Source organism: Megascapheus bottae, chromosome 11 (assembly GCF_031878675.1).
Source record: "Megascapheus bottae isolate mThoBot1 chromosome 11, mThoBot2.hap1, whole genome shotgun sequence".
Lineage (NCBI taxonomy): Eukaryota > Metazoa > Chordata > Mammalia > Rodentia > Geomyidae > Megascapheus > Megascapheus bottae.
In genome coordinates, this window is record NC_143519.1 from 9,200,450 (window position 1) to 9,218,885 (window position 18,436).

Genomic DNA, 18,436 nt, shown 5'->3' on the forward strand with positions numbered 1-18,436 from the left:
ATTGTGTCCAACTCTCCACTGTTCCTTGCTGTAGAATAAGACTGATGATGGCAAACAACAGAAGGATCTAGAAAGGCCATGCTATGGGCTTCCCCTAGTTTGAATTCATCTTTTGTGAAAACAAAAACAAAACCAAAACAAAAAAAAAAAACCCAGCCCCGTCAAAGAAGTTCAAAAGACTGCTCAATTCATATCTGGGTGTAGTAACACAGTGTCATTTTAGCTACCGGGCAGGTTGAGATCAGAAGGATATGATTCCAGGACAGCTGAGCAGAAAAGGCCATGGGATTTCATCTAAACATCAGGAGCTGAATGCGGTTTAAAAATGAGGGCTGACTTGGTCAACCTTGTCTTTTTTTGGGGGGGAGGGAGAAACCTCCTGACAGTAATGCATGGAATGCTTAGGTAGGAGATCAGATCAAGAATTACTTGTAAAAATCTAAGCAAGAGACAACAAATGGGACCTTGAGGTTTTGTGATTCCTCTTTCCAGCCAGTGTTGAGCAACAGGCATGTCTCAGGACAAGTGGCACAAGCGTCGCAAGACCGGGGGTAAGGGAAGCCCTACCACAAGAAGTGGCCCTGCCGCCAACACTAAGATTGGCCCCCCATTACATTCATACACAGTCCAAGTTTGAAGTGGTAACAAGAAACATCATGCTCAGAGGCTGGATGTGGACAACTTTTCCTGGGGCTCTGAGAGTTGAACTCATGAAACAAGGATCATTGATGTTGTCTACAATGCATCCAATAATGAGCTTGTTCACACGATGATCCTGGTAAAGAACTGCATCTTGCTCAATGAGAGCACACCGTACCGGCTGTGGTACGAATCCCACCTTGCACTGCCCCTGGGCCACAAGAAGGGAGCCAAGCTGACTCCTGAAGAGGAAGAGATTTTAAACAAAAAGCGATCCAAAAAAATGCAGAAGAAATACAATGAAAGGAAAATGCAGTCCTTGGAAGAGCAGTTCTAGTAGGGGAAGCTTCTTGCCTGCATTACATCGAGACCAGGCCAGTGTAGCTATGTGTTAGAAGGCACATATCTGAGGAAGATCAAGGCCCAGAAAGGCAAATATAAAGTCATCTATCATCCTTAGTTCATGTAATAAATGTGTTTATTGTTCAAAAAATATGCAAGAAAAGGTTAGTATTAGGAAAAGATTACTCAATAGGAATAAAGACTCAAGACACATTGGGAGAATAGTATGGACTGAAAACAGAGGCCTAAGAAACAATAGATGTGAACTACCCTTGAAGTCTCAGCAGTGGAAGAAATAGCCTAAAGGAACCACAGGGTGTAGGCTGAAGAGGCCAGAAAACAGTAAGGAAGGTTAAAAGAACTAGGAGAGAGGGGCCGGGAGTTTGGCCTTAGTGGTAGAGTGCCTGCCTAGCATGCACAAAAACCCATGTTCGATTCCTCAGTACCACATATGTAGAAAAAAAGTGGTGCTGTGGTAGAGCTCTAGCCTTAAGAAAATGCAAGGACAGCGCTCAGGTCCTGAGACCAAGCCTACAGCCAACAAAAACAAAAGGAAAAAAACCCAGAAGTGATCATGCCAGTGCTCATGAAGCAGGTGGCCTCATGAGACTGAGAGTAAAAGAGGTTAAAAGTGCTGTGAAAGGCCACAGAAGATGACTCATGGACTTAGAATTGGAAACTAGAGGCTTTTACAAGAGAAATTCAGAAACGTTTTTAAAAAACAAAATTATATAAAAAGATATAGAAGTCAAATAAATTTGGCTTCAATCAGAATGTTTTGTGAAGCACAATGAAAATCATAAAGAACAATTTGCCTTAATTCTTTTGTTTCTAAAACTTTGTTACAGAAATATATTAAAAAGCTCATTTATTGAAATAATGATTTATGTTCCAAGAAGTCTGAGAAAGATTTAAGATTCTAAAAAGCCATACTACAATGTGCTATGATTTGGAAAGCTAAAAAAATAAATTCTCACTCAGAAAATGGCTGAATTAACATTCATATTGTTTTTTACAAAGATGATATTGGTACTTGTTAATTTATTCAGGACTCCCAACTCTTGTACAGAGATTTAAATACTTTTCTCTCTTAAAAATTAGTAAAAAAAAAAAAAATGAAGTGACTCTGTGGCTCAAGGAGTAGTAGGGCAATAGCCTTGAGCTGAACAGCTCGTGGAAAGTGACCAGGCCTAGAGTTCAAGTCCCACAACGGACAAAAAAAAAAATAGTAAAAACGTTTCCTTCAAATTCAAATCAGACCTCTTCATGCATGAGTGAACAGGATTTTATAGCAAGTAAAAATGATTCCCCTGTCATCCAACCCTTCGTACAGTGTCATCAAAGAGACAGTAAAAGTGAGAACTAAGAACTACGCTACTATTCATCCCAAGCAATCCCAGTGCAAGCACACATGGACACACACTCACTCTTCTAAAACTGACAGGAGGCCTTAGGTGTGGGGGCTGGGGGAGGGGAACCAGCCTGAACGAGAAATGCTTCAGGAAAAGAGGATGACGTAGCAGTGCTTTTTTCCAGAATTACAGCAAATCCTTCCTGGTGACTACACTATTCTCTTCACACAAGCAGTCAGCACAAATAGTATAATTACACTTAAAACCTATGGCAATCAACAAAATCCACATGAAAACTATGACACAGAACTTTCTGCCTCTACTCACATGTTAGTACAGTACATGAAAACAACTAAAGGTCTGCATTCATGGACAGTCATGTTTATTATAACCCAGTAACTTCATGAAGTGCAACTATAATGTAAATATTATCAGTATAAGTGTGAAAGCTATTGGAACATCAAATGCACATTTTTAAAACAGGGCTCCAAAGTAAGTTAACTTCGCTCTTGAAAACAATGCCAAAATTAGCATATGTAGAATTTTAAATATCTAATATCTATAATTTTAAACCATCTTGTCTATCAAATGATTTCATACATTTAATTCATAGATGTGTTAAGACCTTTTGTATATACTAAAAACTCTAACTCTCATTACCAGTTTATTCCATCTGCACTAATATGCGATATTTGTTTTGCTAACATAAATACTAAGACAATATGGAAATACATACTCTAAGCTAGGTTGGTCACAAAAGATTGAGTAAAACCTTGTAATCTATATATTGACTGTTTTACCTTCATTTTTATTTTTTTGTGTGCCAGGACTGGGCTACAACTCAAGGTTTCTCACTCTCCCTCGCTTTTTCTTGCTCCAGGATGGTACTCAGCCACTGCGGCCACATTTCCACCTCCAGCTTTCTGGTAGTTAACTGGAGATGAGAGTCTCATGAAGTTCTGTGCCCGGCTAGCTTTGTACTTCAATCTTGAGCTCTCAGCCCTCTGAGTAGGTACAATCAAAGCTGTGTGCCACTAGCACCTGGCTGTTTCACCTTTAGAAAAAGTATATAAGGCCAGGAGTCTGGCCCAGTGGTAGAGTGCTTGCCTAGCATGCACAAAGACCCAGGTTTGATTCCTCAGTACCACATACATAGAAAAAATGCCAGAAGTGGTGCTGTGGCTCAAATGGTAGAGCTCTAGCCTTGAAGAAACTCAAGGACAAAGCTCAAAGCTTGGGGCCCTGAGCCCAAGCCCAGGATTGGCAAAAAAAAAAAAAAAAAGAAAAGAAAAAAGAAAAAGTATATAAACAATATCAGCTTTAAACAATTCTTGACAATTTCATACAAATTTATTTTTTCTTAGTCTAATTAAATTTGTGTTTGTGTATTTAATAGCTCATGAAATTCAAAGACAAAAATATCACCATCAAATACATAAACCAGTTTTCATCCTTAAAAGCTGAAGAAAACATTTATTAAAAAATCTAAGTCAGGTGTGATGGTACATGCTATTAATTCCATCACGGAAAAGAGTGAGGCAAGATCACAAGTTCTAGGCTAACCTAGGCTTTGTAATGAAACTGTGTCTCAAAATGCTACAATGAAACCTTTTCTTTTGCAACTAATGTATGAAATATAAAACATATGTATTATGTCCATGGTTTGAAAAACTTAAAATTTCAAAACACAGCATTTTAGAATTGAAGGAATAGTTAAACCAGGTGTAGTGATACATACCTATAATATTTTGCAGGAATAGGCAAAAAAATTACAATTTTGAGGTTAGCTTGAGTAAAGTTTTTGAGACCTTATCTCAAAATAAATAAATAAAAACTAAAGGAAGTAGCTCAGGTGTTGGAAAATTTTCCTAACAAATTCCAGGCCCTGGGTTCAATCTCTAGAATCACAAAAGAATAAAACAAAAAAGAAAAACAAATGAACATGTAAATATATATTGCAGGTTTTTTTACACAAAAAAAGCCTTAGTGACTTTTCTGAATAATCCTTCTATTAGATCTAAGAGTTCTACATTAAGTTAACCTTTAAGGGCTACTTACAATCCAGAAGGCAAATCACTAGCCACCATGATACCCAATGAATACTGCATGGCTTCAACGAGGATAAAGTCAAACACGGCTGACAAAACCCAGGCACCCAACAAAAAGGACTGAAAAATAAAGCAGAAGAAATGTGAAAAATAGTCACCTAGACACAAATTTAACATTTATTTAATTAAAATCAGATTAGAGCTAGGCATGGTGGCTCACACCTGTAATCCTATCTACTCAGGAAGCTGAGATCTGAGGATCTGAGTTCAAAGCCAGCCCAGACATGGAAGTCCATGAGACTCTATCTCCAATTAACCACTGGAAAACCGGAAGTGGCGCCATGGCTCAAGGGGTAAGGTAGTAGCCTTGAGCTGAAGAGCTCAGGGATAGTGCCCAAGCCCAGAGTTCAAAAGTCCCACAACCCACAAATAAATAAATAAATATCAGCTCAGGCATATAAACATTTTTTTAGTTATTTATTTTTATTGGAACAGATTTTTTTAATTTGGAGAATAAAATCATATTATGAAGATGTATTAGCTCCCACAATTTCTAAATATGTGGGAAAATGATTATTTGTACCAAAATATATTTTAACCAGCAGCAAACAAACTAATATATCAAATAAATGATCAGAATTTTATTAGCCAAGGTCCTAATTAAAAGTTTCATTACCTGCTCACAACTAATATTGCGTGTTATCATTACTATTTTCATTACCATCATTTTTGTTATTATAGTACTGTTTTAAATTTTAAACTGTCCTTTGGTTAATGCCAAAACAGGTATAAGAAAATATAATATAAAAGACAATTACCACTAATAAATCAAGTTTTTTTTAAAAAATTAAGCCTATTTCAAAACAGGGACTAGGCATATTACCATATGCCTATAATGCCAGCTACTCAAGAAACTAAGTAAATACAAGGCCAGCCCGGGGAATTGAGCAAGAACCTCCTATCTCAAAATTTAAAAAAATTACATAAATAGGCTCTACAAAGTAGATCAAACTTGTAATCAAGCAACTGGGGAGGCAGGCAGAAATCAGGGGCTGTGATTCAAAGCCAGCCTGGGCATAATAATGTTCACAAGATTCCATCTGAGCCAATGTCTGCTTATAGCAGCTTGTACCTGTTACCCTAGCTACATGGGAAGCAATGGCTGAACACAATGGTGCCTCCCTGTTACTTCTAGGAACACACGAAAACATAAAATAGGAGGATCACAGCCCCAGTATAAAGCAAGATCCTCCCTTAGAATAAAATCAACACTGGGACAACACCCAGGCCCAGAGTTCAAGTCCCATGACTGACAAAAAAACACCAAAACAAAACAAAAAACATACTCAACAAACACAAAGAGGGGCTGGAGATCCAGCTCAAGTGGTAGAATGCCAACCTAGCAAGCATGAGGCCCCTGAGTTCAATCCTTAATTCTTCCAAGAAAAGAAAAAGAAATAACAAAATTAAAAGTGCTAGAAACAGGGATGGAGCTCAGTGGTGGAAAATAAGCATGAAAAAGATTCAATCCTCAGGATAGACAGATGAATAGATGGATAGATGGATGGATGGATGGATGGATGGATGATAAATAGATGGATGATGACTTTTTTAGAACCTAAATAATAAGGCAAAACATATAAAAACTTACTGCAAATTTTCTGCTTCCATATCTTCTTTCAAATATTCTAAAATTATAAATAAGCAAGCTACTGCAGAAAGTATCTTTCAAATCAAGGCAAATTATTCTTCCACATATCAACCTCCAAATCTAGACAGGAATTTAAAAAAAAAAAAACAATAAATAGGAGTAAGATTTTCTCAGGGCCCTGTTGTAGCAAATGTATTGGTTACTTTATATTGCTTATTTATGTATTCTAAGCAAAACCATGATGAATACACAAAAAGAAAACAAAATGGGTATAAATCTCAGAAATTAGTTCAGTATTCTCAGACTAACCATTCTTCTTAACAACAGAACAAAAGTTACTTAGAACTTTGCTTATTAGAACAAAATGTATTCTTTTTTTTTTTTTTTTTTTTTGCCAGTCCTGCGTTTGAGCACTGTCTTTGGGCTTTCTCAAGGAGAGCACTTTACCACTTGAGCCACAAAACCACTTTTGGCTTTTTTTTATGTATTTGGTACTGAGGAATCAAACCCAGGTCCTTGTACATGCTAGGCAAGCACTTTATCACTAGATCAAACACCCAGCCAGAACAAAATGCATTCTTATTAACACAACAGAAAGCTTCCTGTGAAAAAAAAATTAGTACTGTGTTTGACAAGATTAAAAAAATTCTGCCCAGGCACCAGCTACTCATGAGGCTGAGTTCAAAGCCAGCCCAGGCATGGAAGTCCATGAGATTTTTATCTCCAATTAACCTCTAGAAAACTGGAAGTGGCACTGTGGCTCAAACTGGTAGAGCACTAGCCTTGAGCAAAAGAGCTCAGGGACAGCACCCAGGCTCAGAGTTCAAGCCACATGAAAAACAAAAAAAAAAATTCTAAGTTCATTTTTAGTTGCTAAATTTAAAACAATAGTTGTAACTGATAATTTAGTCACAAACAAAAAAATATATATTTCTCAGTTTGATGCCAAAACTACTTCACAGCAACTATACAGTAGAGAACTTACAGGAACTATTGTCAAACGTTATTAAATTTGGCAATATTCCCGGATTTTTAAATCAACTTCTGACTTGGGGTGGGGGGAAGAAGGGCCCGGAAGTTTGGCCTAGTGGTAGAGTGCTTGCCTAGCATGCACGAAGATCTGGATTCGATTACTCCATACCACATACTGAGAAAGTGGTGCTGTGGCTCAAGTGGTAGAGTTCTAGCCTTGAGAAAGTCCAAAGACAGTGCTCAGGCCCTGATTTCAAGGCCCAGGTCTGGCAAGAAAGAAAGAAAGAAAGAAAACAAAGAAACTGGTATATATACACAATCAAATTTTATTCAGCCATAAAAAAGGAATGAAATGAAATTTGCAAGAAAATAGATGGAATGTGAGATCATGTTAAGCAAAATAAGTCAGATTCAAAAAAACAAGTATCACATGTTTGCTCTTATGTGAGATCTAGATTTAAATTGAAAAACGCATGAAAGTAGAAGGGGGACTATTTGGGAAAAGGAAGGGACCAGTATGAGGAAGAAAGGTGACAGAGATGATGAGGGTATTGTATGAATATAAAGAAATACCTTATATACATGTATGGAACTATGATGAAATACATTTTAAAATGTAGAAAAAAATAAATACACAAAGAAAGAGCTATTAAAAGACTTTAGGGTCTTCACTGTTTTCCAGATTTTTATATTATTCCCAATAATATTTCCTAAACATTTATTCTATTTTCCCTTTATGATTACCAAATAAGGACAGTAAAACAAATTAAACTATCTTCCTTTGAATTTTTGTTATAGTAAATGGAAAATAAAGTTCAAAATTTTAACTGTTTTTATTTTTAGTGGTAATTGGTGTTTGAACTTATGGCCTTGAGTTTGCTAAGCAGGTGCTACCTGAGATTTCCAGGGCTATTCTAGCTATTCTACTCTGTACTGGTCCAAACTTCATTCACCATTCACCCAACTTCTAGCTACAGTAAGAAGGATAAAATAGGAGAACTGTAATCCAGATGCAGGTACAGGCATAAAGAAAAACAAAACAAAACCAACCCCAAAATGTGAGGCCCTGCATAGAGGTGTAGCTCAGCAGTAAAGTATCGGCCTATAAGTTCAACCCCAGTATAACAATAACAACAACAACACACAAACACACACATCATCTCTAAATTTTCTCTCTCTACTTTCTATACTATAGTGAAAGTATCCTGAAAGCCACTAGCCACCAGGAAAATATTATTAGGATTAGAAACTTAAGATTTTACAATTATTAAAATACAACAAATTGTGTTTCTAGACCCTCAATAATTATTCTGGCTTGTTGTTGCTATTATTTTTGGTTAATTGCAAATGAAACTGATAGCTGCTTTTAACTTGTGTTTTGTAATCATAATGAAAGACATGGACTTGAGTCCTTGTGTAGGAAGAGGTAGAGTGCTAGCCTCAAGCAAAAAGAGGCTCAGGGACAGTGCCCTGGCCCTGAGTTCAAGCCCCAGGAGCAGAGAAAAAAATTATACGAATTATTATGAAGATGAGTTTTCCTCCTCCTTAAAGATAAATACTGACTTGAACTCAACAGAGACAAGGGGAAAAAAAACCAATCTGAAGGTAGTATCTCTACCTCAACTACCAGAGTCTTATGAACTCAGAACCTATGAAACAAAGCCTTTCACTGACTGTCCTTCAAGATTTCAAGCCTTCATCAGTCTTCACCTGTCTGTATTACACACTAGAAGGTCTGAAGTTCCTATGGCTTCCTGAAGCAAAATGCCTCTCTCTCTCCTTCTGCTAAATTGCAATTATCCCTTCTAAATCAAATTAAAAATATATCCCTGGGTTTCCCAAGGCTATTCCACATTGTACTAGTTAGTCCTAATTTTATTCATCCCTATCTGAGGGTTTTACACACAGTTGTGTCTTATAGTAAGTATCACAGTGTGTGTGTGTGTGTGTGTGTGTGTGTGTGTAGAATTCCGAGGGAAGAACTGAAAACTCTTCAGGTTTCTGTAGCAGTTCTCATGAATGCTTGCTACCCAGAAGACACAGGTGCCTATGAAATAGTATTCAGCCAAAAAACCCAGATTAATCCCAGAAACCAAAGGGCCCTTTAAAATCCCCTGGAGATAGTTTTTATTTTCTACAGTTTAGGAATCAAACCAGGGTGTTGTGCATACTAGGCAAGAATTCTTATCCCTGAGCTTCATTCTTGATCCCCAGGAATAACTTTTAAAAGAATACCAGTAGAGCATTAGCCCTGAGCTGAAGCGCTTAGGGACAACAGCCATGCCCAGAATTCAAGCCCATGACTGACTAAATAAATAAAGCCAGGATTACATACCTGTAATCCTAGCTACTTAGGAGGCTGAAGTCTAAGGATCCCAGCTCAAAGCCAGCTCGGGCACAAAAGTTCAGAAGTTCCATACTCTTATCTCTAATTAACTACCAAAACAACGGAAGTAGCACTATGGCTCAAGTGATACAGCGCTAGCCCTGAGCTGAAGAGCTCAGGGACGGCGCCCATGCCCCATGACTGCCAAAAAACAAACAAACAAAAAGAATACCAGTGTCAAGCCCGAGACCAACCTCTTTGACTAAACTGGTCTAGTGTGACTTTCTAGGTTTTCCCACATGTATGTATATGTATACATGTCTTACAGATATTGTATGTAGTTTTTTTAAGTTTCTCTAGGATTTAATGTGTAACTAGGGTTGGGAACTACTGCATTACATAACCCAATAAAACATTTGGTGAAGCCAACATGAGCAATGGCACCATTTACATTTTTATGAATAATTCATTATTGGAGAAATGGGGTCTTATGTTTAAAATGGCTAAACACCTTAGCAAAGAAGTGGCAGATTACATATAGATAAGATCCAACACCAGGATTTTTGATGAGCTTTTCTATTTGGCTTAGATACCACCATAAAAATAGTCATTAATTGATGTGATATCAGTAGTCAGTGTGTTATAGCTGAAAGATTTAATATTGTTCAAAAATTCCTTTGAAATTATAAATTGCAGGCCGGAGTCTGGCCTAGTGGTAGAGTGCTTGCCTAGCATGCACAAAGACCTGGGTTCAATTCCTCGGTACCACATACATGGAAAAAGCTGGAAGTAGAGCTGTGGCTCAAGTGGTAGAGCTCTAGCATTAAGAAAGTTCAAGGATAGTGTGCAGGCCCTGAGTTCAAGCCCAAGGACTGTCCAAAAAAAATGAAATTATAAATTGTATTTCCATCAAGTAAAAAGTGAAACTGACACAGATATGTGTTCAATAGAATACTGTGTGGACTTAAGGTATAGCTCAATGGTAGACTGCTTGCCTACCACACACAGAGCCCTAGGCTCCCAACACTGCAAGAAAGAGAGAAAGATCACAATTTCTTCAGTATAAAATCTGCTTTGTGAAACAAGAAAATGTGCAGATTAAAGCAATACAAATAATAATATTTTTTACAAATTTGAGAATTCTGAGAGACTAATATGTAGTAAGAAAAGGCAAATCTAGGGGGTGGAAATCCCTTCTCCCAATGGAGCAGCACTTACCTGGAAATCAGTCTTGACAGCATGAAGGTCATACACAAAAAACTTCTGACAGTGAGGCAGCAAGAGGGCCAACAGCAGGGATAGGGCACTGGGGAGCAGCAAAAGACTCTTTGACAAAGGTGCCTTGTCTAGAAGGAAAAGAAATACATTTAGAATGATTGTTCAAAAACAGGAAGACATGAGTGAAAAGCAAGAGAAGTAGCTGTCTTCCTCCTCCTCCTATTCATCTTCTTTCGTCAGTTGTGGGGCCTGGGGCACTGTCTCAGAGTTGGTTTTTTTGTGTGTGTGTGGGTCATGTGGCTTGAACTGGGCACAGTCCCTGAGCTCTTCAGCTCAAAGCTACCACACTACCCCTAGGGCTGGGCATTGTCCCAGAGCTCTTCAGCTCAAGGCTACCACCCTATCCTTGAGCCAAGCCTCACGTCCTGTTTTCTAGGGGTTAATTGGAGAAAAGAGTCTCAGTCGGGTCCTTTTGTGTCCAGGTTGGCTTTGAACCTTTATCCTCAGATCTCAGCCTCCTGAGTAGCTAGGATTACAGGTGTGAGACACCCACATCTGACACCTGGCTTGTCCCTGAGCTTTTTTGTTCAAGGCTAATGCTCAGTGCCACTTCCTGTTTTCTGATAATTAATTGGAGATAAGAGTCTCTAGGACTTTACTGCCATAGATGCCTTCCAAAGGCAATCTTCAGACCTCAGCCTTCTGAGTAGTTAGAATTACAAGTGTGAGCGACTGGGGCCTTGTGAGAACTGACTTCTTGAATCATAATGAAAACAGAAGCTCCAACTTTTAGTTCCTATTAAAACATGTGCCTGCAGAATTAAATGATCAAGGGACACAGTAAAACACATGGAATTCTTTGTGAGGGTTTTACTGTAACTGTGAACACCTCCACTGAACACCTTCTAGAAAATTGTTATTGAAACATAAAGAAATAGTTTCTTCCAGAAGACTGAACAGCTAGATCTGTAACAGATTTATGTACATAAACATATTTATAGTAAATCAAATGAGATCATTACCAACTGTAGTGATCTCTTAAGGTTTTCTGCAATGAATGTGAGAGGAGCCTGAATAAGGTTTTTCATGAGAGTTCATGGGACCTCTGCCTTTGCTCTAAAAACAGTCACTGGGTTTCTAATCCTTTGTTACAGCAGCAATATAAGATTAATACTAGTCATTGTGATGGAAATGATTAAGATATTCAAGAAGTGATGCTGATAAAAACAATCTTCACATTATGGACTCTAAAAGAGATTTCATGACACTGAAATAGAAAGAATAAAATATTAAAAGCATAGCCAAATTCAGAAACATATATGGTACTCACAAGATAAAAATGAATACTCATAAAGTTATACAATAAAAGAAGGCAAGGACTAGTGAAACTAGTCTTGATATTTTTTACAAAGAAATAAAACATTTTAATCCTCAAGGCCTTTACTTAATAAACTGCAGTGTACTAAATATTAAACTATTTTCATTTCCTTATGTACTTCTAGTTGCAGGTATTATTATACAAGATTTTTTTTTCATTTAAAAAAACAAACGAACACTTTTTTTATACCGTGGCTCAGGCCTGTAAGCCTAGCTACTGAGGAGGCTGAGACATGAAGATCAGGTTTTAAAGCCAGGCAAGCACTAAAATCATTAGACATTTAGGGACCGGGAGTTTGGCCTAGCGGTTAAAGTGCTTGCCTAGCATGCATGAAGACCCAAGTTCTATTCCTCGGTACCACATAGATAGAAAAAAGCCAGAAGTGGTGCTGAGGCTCAAGTGGTAGAGCTCTAGCCTTGGGAAAGTCCAAGGACAGTGCTCAGGCCCTGAGCCCAAGCCCAGGACTGGCAAAAAAAAAAAAAATCATTAGACTCTTATCTCTGATTAATCACCAAAAAAACTGGAAATGGAGCTGTGGCTCTAATGGTAGAGCACTAGTCTTGAGCACAAAAGCACGAGGACATCACCCAGGAGAGTTTAAGCCCCAGGACCAGCACAAAAAGCAAAACAAAAATGGTATTTTTGACAAAATATTTCACAGGTCATGGAGCAATGAAATGTTTCCCATTACAAGAATAGGTAGTTTTCAGTTTATATAACTGTGATTGTGTGTCTGCATTATCTTACAAGGTATGACTGCACATGTGTATGAATCTTTTTATTTAATACCCACTCCCAACTTGAACCTCCAAGGAAAGGTTATATTACAAGCCCTGCCTTGTTTCTAGCACTCCACAATCTGAGCCCATCTGCTTGTCAGCATGACAATCCACTGTTCTGTTCCATGGGTCCTCAACTGTAACCAAACTTCTCATCTCAGCATCTCTTGAACATAGTAGTTTGTTTCAGTGCTTTTTGAAGGTTTCCATACCCCACAGGCCTTCCCAGCACAAATACGTCTATATTTCCACTTTTCTCCACCAGCCTGAGTGAATCTTGTTTGCTACAAGACCCCACTTTGTGCCTCAGCTCCCACACTCTGTTTTAACAGTCACGGCTCCATTCAGCTTTGTCTTCCCAGTGACATGAAAGGTAGGAAGGGAGGCTATATACCTTATGAGCAGAGAGCACTCCTTACACAGCTCAGCTCACCAGCAGGCAAGACCTCAGAGAAACATCCCTCCGAGGACAATTTCACATTCTGCATCTTATGAAGAAGAAATTCCCTGGGGGTGGACTTACCAGTTACAGTTGCTACTGTGGTTACTGCACTTGTGTAAGCATACAAAAATAACCCAACTGTTTCCTCCCTGGTAAGGTACTGCGAACATCTAAAATGGAACCCAAATAACAAGTAGCCACATACTCATGAGGATTCCAAGATCTAACCCCCAATAGATCTCCCCATGGGCTAGTGCATCCAAAGTGAGAGGGGAAAAGCACCATGGTTGTGCATATGACCCACCCACATTCAATTCTGAGCAATCGAAGCGTTAGTTTTCTTCTCATTTATCTATTTCCATATGACCAATCAATTCCATTCATATGATCTGTTTTTTGTTGTTTTCTTTTTTTTTTTTTTTTTTTTTTTTGCCAGTCCCAGGGCTTGAACTCACTGCCTGAGCACTGTCCTTGGGCTTTCTCAAGGCCTACTGCTCTATCACTTGAGCCACAGTACCACTTCTGGCTTTTTCTGTGTTTGTGATACCAAGGAATTGAACCCGGTTCTTTGTGCATACTAGGCAAAGCACTCTAACCACTAGGCCAAACCCCAGTCCTTATACCTATGATCTGAAAAGAGGTTGTAAAACAAAAATCTATATACAAATGTTTGAGGCAGTGGTATCATGATAAGCATTAAAAAAATAATAAAGACAAAAACTCAATGCCTACCAACAAATGAACTGATAAACAAAATATGACATGTTCACACAATGGAGTATTATTGAGCCCTAGAAAAAGTACTGACAGACCTCAAAAATATGCTAAGTGAAAGCCAGACCCAAAAAGTCATACAATGCATGACTGCATTTATATATGAAATGCCCAAAACATAGAAGTGTTTAGAAACAGTGATCATCAGAGACAGAGGAAGAGGAGGGAATGGGGAGTGAGTGTTTAATGGGACTAGGTTTCTTTGTCTTAGAATTACACATAGTTGATGTTGTTTACCAACAATATTAATATACTAGAAGGTGCTCTCTTTAAATGCATTAAAATGGTGAGTTTTAAGTTACATGAATTTTATATTAATAAAAATGTGATCACTTGGAGCCCTCAAGACACTAACCACAGGTTTTGCAAAGCTTACCCATGTGGGCTGTTACAGACTCAATCTAGCTAAACAGTAACTGGGGAAGCAGCAACCAGCAACTCTGCCTGCCCAAAGTCTGCCATATAGAAATACATGTCAAAAAACCCAGTGTGGTTCACACTTAAGAAAGGGGGCTATCTTTTCCTACCACAAGATTTGTTTCCTATTTCTGACTACTTAATTACTTTTTTTTTTTTTTTGCCAGTCCTGGGCTTTAGCTCAGGGCCTGAGCACTGTCCTTGGACTTTCTCAAGGTTAGAGCTCTACCACTTGCGCCTCAGCACCACTTCCAGCTTTTCTCTATGCATGTGGTACCGAGGAATCGAACCCGGGTCTTCATGCATGCTAGGCAAGCACTCTACCACTAGGCCAAACTCCCGGCCCCAACTACTTAATTACTCTTTAAACTCACAGCAGTCCCATAAGAATGGACAATGAGATGATTTAGTATTTCATGAAGTTAACTATTTTAAAAGCTTTTCATTAGAAATAGGCTAAACAAAAGGGTGGAAGTCCATAGATGTGAAGGGAGCCACAGACTCATGTAAGGAATTCTCAGCCTCTACCACGATTTACTCCTCAGGCCTATCAGCTACCTGGAATTCGTAATGGACTTAGTTTAAATGACCAAGTTAGGGAGGAATATGTTCTCCCAGAGGTCAGAAGGTCCTGTTTCCTGACAGTGTTCAGAAGTGAAAAGTTGGAAGACATGTATGAATTCTCTCATCTCTAATATGAATATACTGGGGAGAATTCAACGACTCTGTATGCCTGCCACACTCACTGTTCCTCATACAGGTCCCCAAACAACTGGGTAGCATGCCTGATTCAGGAGGCCAATAAATACTTGCTATTACACCAGTAGTTAAAAGTAAGTTTTGGCTAGCACTCCAACCCCAGACTGTTAGCTCTTTTTGGCTCTTTTTAGCTCTTTTGGCTGGCTTTGAAGCTCAGTCCTCAGATTTCAGTCTCCTGAGTAAATAGCAAGATCTGAGCCACCAGCAACTGGTTTCAGTGGATTTTTTTTTAACTATATTTGGTTGCTTTAAGGAAAACTATTGCAAACAAACACATTCCAGAGGGTAGAGAAACCTTGAGTCTGATTTTACAGCTTTGTTGATCCAGGGTACCTCTTCTCCTCCTAGCTGGTGAACAGCATAAAGGAACCAAGAAGAAATCCCTGGAAGTCTGAGCACATGCAAGCACGTGTGTGAGGGGCTGGTGGACTAGAAGCTGTTACTGCTTTCAACCTCTGGTGCAGAGGAAACTGGTTAGCTGAGGAGTAGAAGTTTTACTTGAACTCTAACACTAAAATAAAAGCAATGAAACAATAACCATAGCTACATAAAACTTCAAGTTAAGACAGCAGACTCAGGATACGTGTCTACTTTTTGTACAAAATTGTATTGAAGTAAAATAATCCTTGAGTCTTCATAGAAATGCATACTTTCAGCCAGTCACAGTGGCTCATGCCTGTAACCCTAGCTATTCAGGAGACTGAAATGTAAGGCTCAAGGTTCAAAGCCAGTCCAGGCACTGAGACTCGTATCTCCAATTAACCACAAGAAAACTGGAAGTGGTGCCATGGCTCCAGGGATATGGCAGTAGCCTTGAGCTGAGGAGCTCAGGGAAAGCACCAAGGCCCAGAGTTCAAGCCCCACAACTGACAAAAAAAAAAAAAGAAGAATAAAAGAGAAAGAAATGTATCCTTTCAATTGAATCCAGAGGACAACAATAAATATCAGTTCTAGAAAAATATAAGCAATCACAGGATCACTTACAGCATCTCAAACTGTAGTCATTAACATGACAACACTGAATTTCCTCATGTCCCAGTATTAGCATTTTTTTTTAGTATTTACGTAATTTTCTTCAAGTCACCATAATATGGTTTACATAAGCAAATATATTTTTCAATTTTTATGTATTTATTTTTATGTACTTATTTAATTTTACCAGGACTGAGGCTTGAACTCAGACCTCCCAATGATTGGCTTGCTTGCTCATAGCTGGCACTCTACCATTTGAACACACATCTGTACTGGCTTTTTGTGCTTAACTAGAGATGGAATCTTCAGGACCTTTCTGCTCATACAGAAGGGAATGCTGTGTCATTAAGGCAAATGGAAAACAAGTGTCACTTTGTAATTAATAGGTAGTAACTACAAAAAAATAACTCCATTAATAACAAAGTTAACAAATTCTAATATTGATCCTAACAGATGGCTGCCTGTCTCCTGTTCTCTTTGTTACAATGTCACCTCAATAATATTAATACCAGCAAACACATAGCAGCAGGACCTGTTATTTTTCATAAAACCACAACCTAGTCTCTCACATTCTCTCATAATAAACTATTCATTCTACCCCCACAGCTAGCACTAAATTTTGGCTCCCCTAATAAAATCCTACAAAAAAGGGGTGGGGGGGGACTGTGGGACACCAGTGGCTCATACCTATAATCCTAGTTGAGGTGGCTACAATCTGAGGATCGCAGTCAGGGCAGAGAAGTCTGTGAGATTCTTTTGTCCAATTAACCAGAGAAAGCCAGACATGGAGCTGGGGCTCAAGTGCTAGCTCACTTGCAAAAGAAGCTCAGGGACTGCATCCTGAAGCCCCAGAATGGCACCAAAAAGCAGGCGGGGAGACATTGCTTAAAGAAGACATGAGAGGATTAGATGGGGGTTAGAAGACATGAGGATATTAGAAAATGGTAAAGAGAGGTTAGGGTAACTTTGGATTTCAGAAGAGGTCACAGGACATGAATTATGGTAGATATAACAGGGTGGTGGTAGGAAGGGCAGCTTCATGTAAGAGTAAAACTTATAAGAGCCAGGCCTGCCTAACTTTGAATGTCAGGGGATTCTCACAGCTTCCTGCTAGCCACTAACTGTGTACCCTCTACAGAAAATGTGCCCTTCACACTGGAACAGAGCTTACAGTCAGCCTGCCACTGAAGGGATGGACTCTTGGGGGAAAAAAAAAAAAAGATCTACTCACAAACAAGGACACTCACATTAAATGCTTAAAATCCAGTCATTTAATACTACAGAATGACCAAGGACCAGAAAGTTCAGGACCAGGTCATTATGTGAAAAAAAAGAACTCCAAAAGGATGTCAGGGGAAACAAAATGAAATATGCCAAGAACAAAAGCAATGACGTAAGAGTTAAGAAAGAGCAGTATGGCCAGGAGTTTGGCCTAGAGCTAGAGTGCTTGCCTAGCATGCACGAAGACCCGGGTTCGATTCCTTGGTACCACATACTTAGAAAAAGCCGAAAGTGATGCTGAGGCTCAAGTGGTAGAGCTCTAGCCTTGAGAAAAATCCAAGGACAGTGCTCAGGCCCTGAGCTCAAGCCCAGGACTGGCAAAAAAAAAAAAGAAAGAAAGAAACAGTAGTAATTGAGAGCGAACTTATAATAATATGCCCAATTCCATAATAAGTATACAGTGATAGTATTAATATAATTATTGGTTTTTATTTTTTATAGAAAACTAAACTGCAAAGCATGGAGAATAGCCATTACAGACTGAAATCACACACTGCACAGAGGTGCACTTTTTCCTGTTATAACTTTTCATTTCCATCGGAGTCTACTGATTGTGCCAAAAATTAATAAGTCAAAACTGGATTTTAGAGTCAGGTGCTAGTGGCTCATGCCTGTAAATCCTAGCTTCGCAGGAGGCTCAGATCTGAGAATCGCAGTTCAAAGCCAGCCCAGGCACCAAGGTCTGTTAGACGCTTATCTCCAATTAACCATTGGAAAATGGAAGTGTCGATATAGTTCAAGTGGCAGATTGCTAGCTTTGAGCTAAAGGACTCAGGGACAGCACCCAGACCCAAAGTTCAAGCCCCGTGACCAACCAAAAAAAAAAAAAAGGATTTTAGCTGGGCACTGATGGCTCATGCTTATAATCCTACATAATCAGGAGGCTAAGGCTGGAGGACCAAAGCTAGTCCTGGGCAAGAAACTGAGAGCCTCTTATCTCCAATTAAGTAGCAAAAAGCTAGAAGTTCAAGTATGGCTCAGAGTGCTAGCCAGGAACAGAAAAGCCAAGTGAAAGCAATGGCCCTAAATTCAAGCCCTTATATTAGGACAAAAAAAGTGGATTTTTTTCCATTATTTAAAATTATT

At 38.8% G+C, this 18,436-nt stretch overlaps 1 protein-coding gene and 1 pseudogene across 1 annotated transcript in view; one reads left to right on the top strand and one right to left on the bottom strand.

Annotated features, from left to right (window-relative positions):
- Positions 1–18,436, bottom strand: part of Ubac2 (UBA domain containing 2) — a 129,012-nt gene that overhangs the window by 100,635 nt on the left and 9,941 nt on the right. The window contains exons 2-4 of the mRNA XM_090341932.1: positions 10,549–10,676; positions 6,033–6,152; positions 4,392–4,501 (exon numbers count right to left, since the gene is read on the bottom strand). Coding sequence (XP_090198058.1) covers positions 4,392–4,501; positions 6,033–6,152; positions 10,549–10,676 — 358 coding nt within the window. The remainder of the gene's footprint in view (positions 1–4,391; positions 4,502–6,032; positions 6,153–10,548; positions 10,677–18,436) is intronic.
- On the top strand, positions 348–1,099 carry LOC150056733 (small ribosomal subunit protein eS8 pseudogene; annotated as a pseudogene).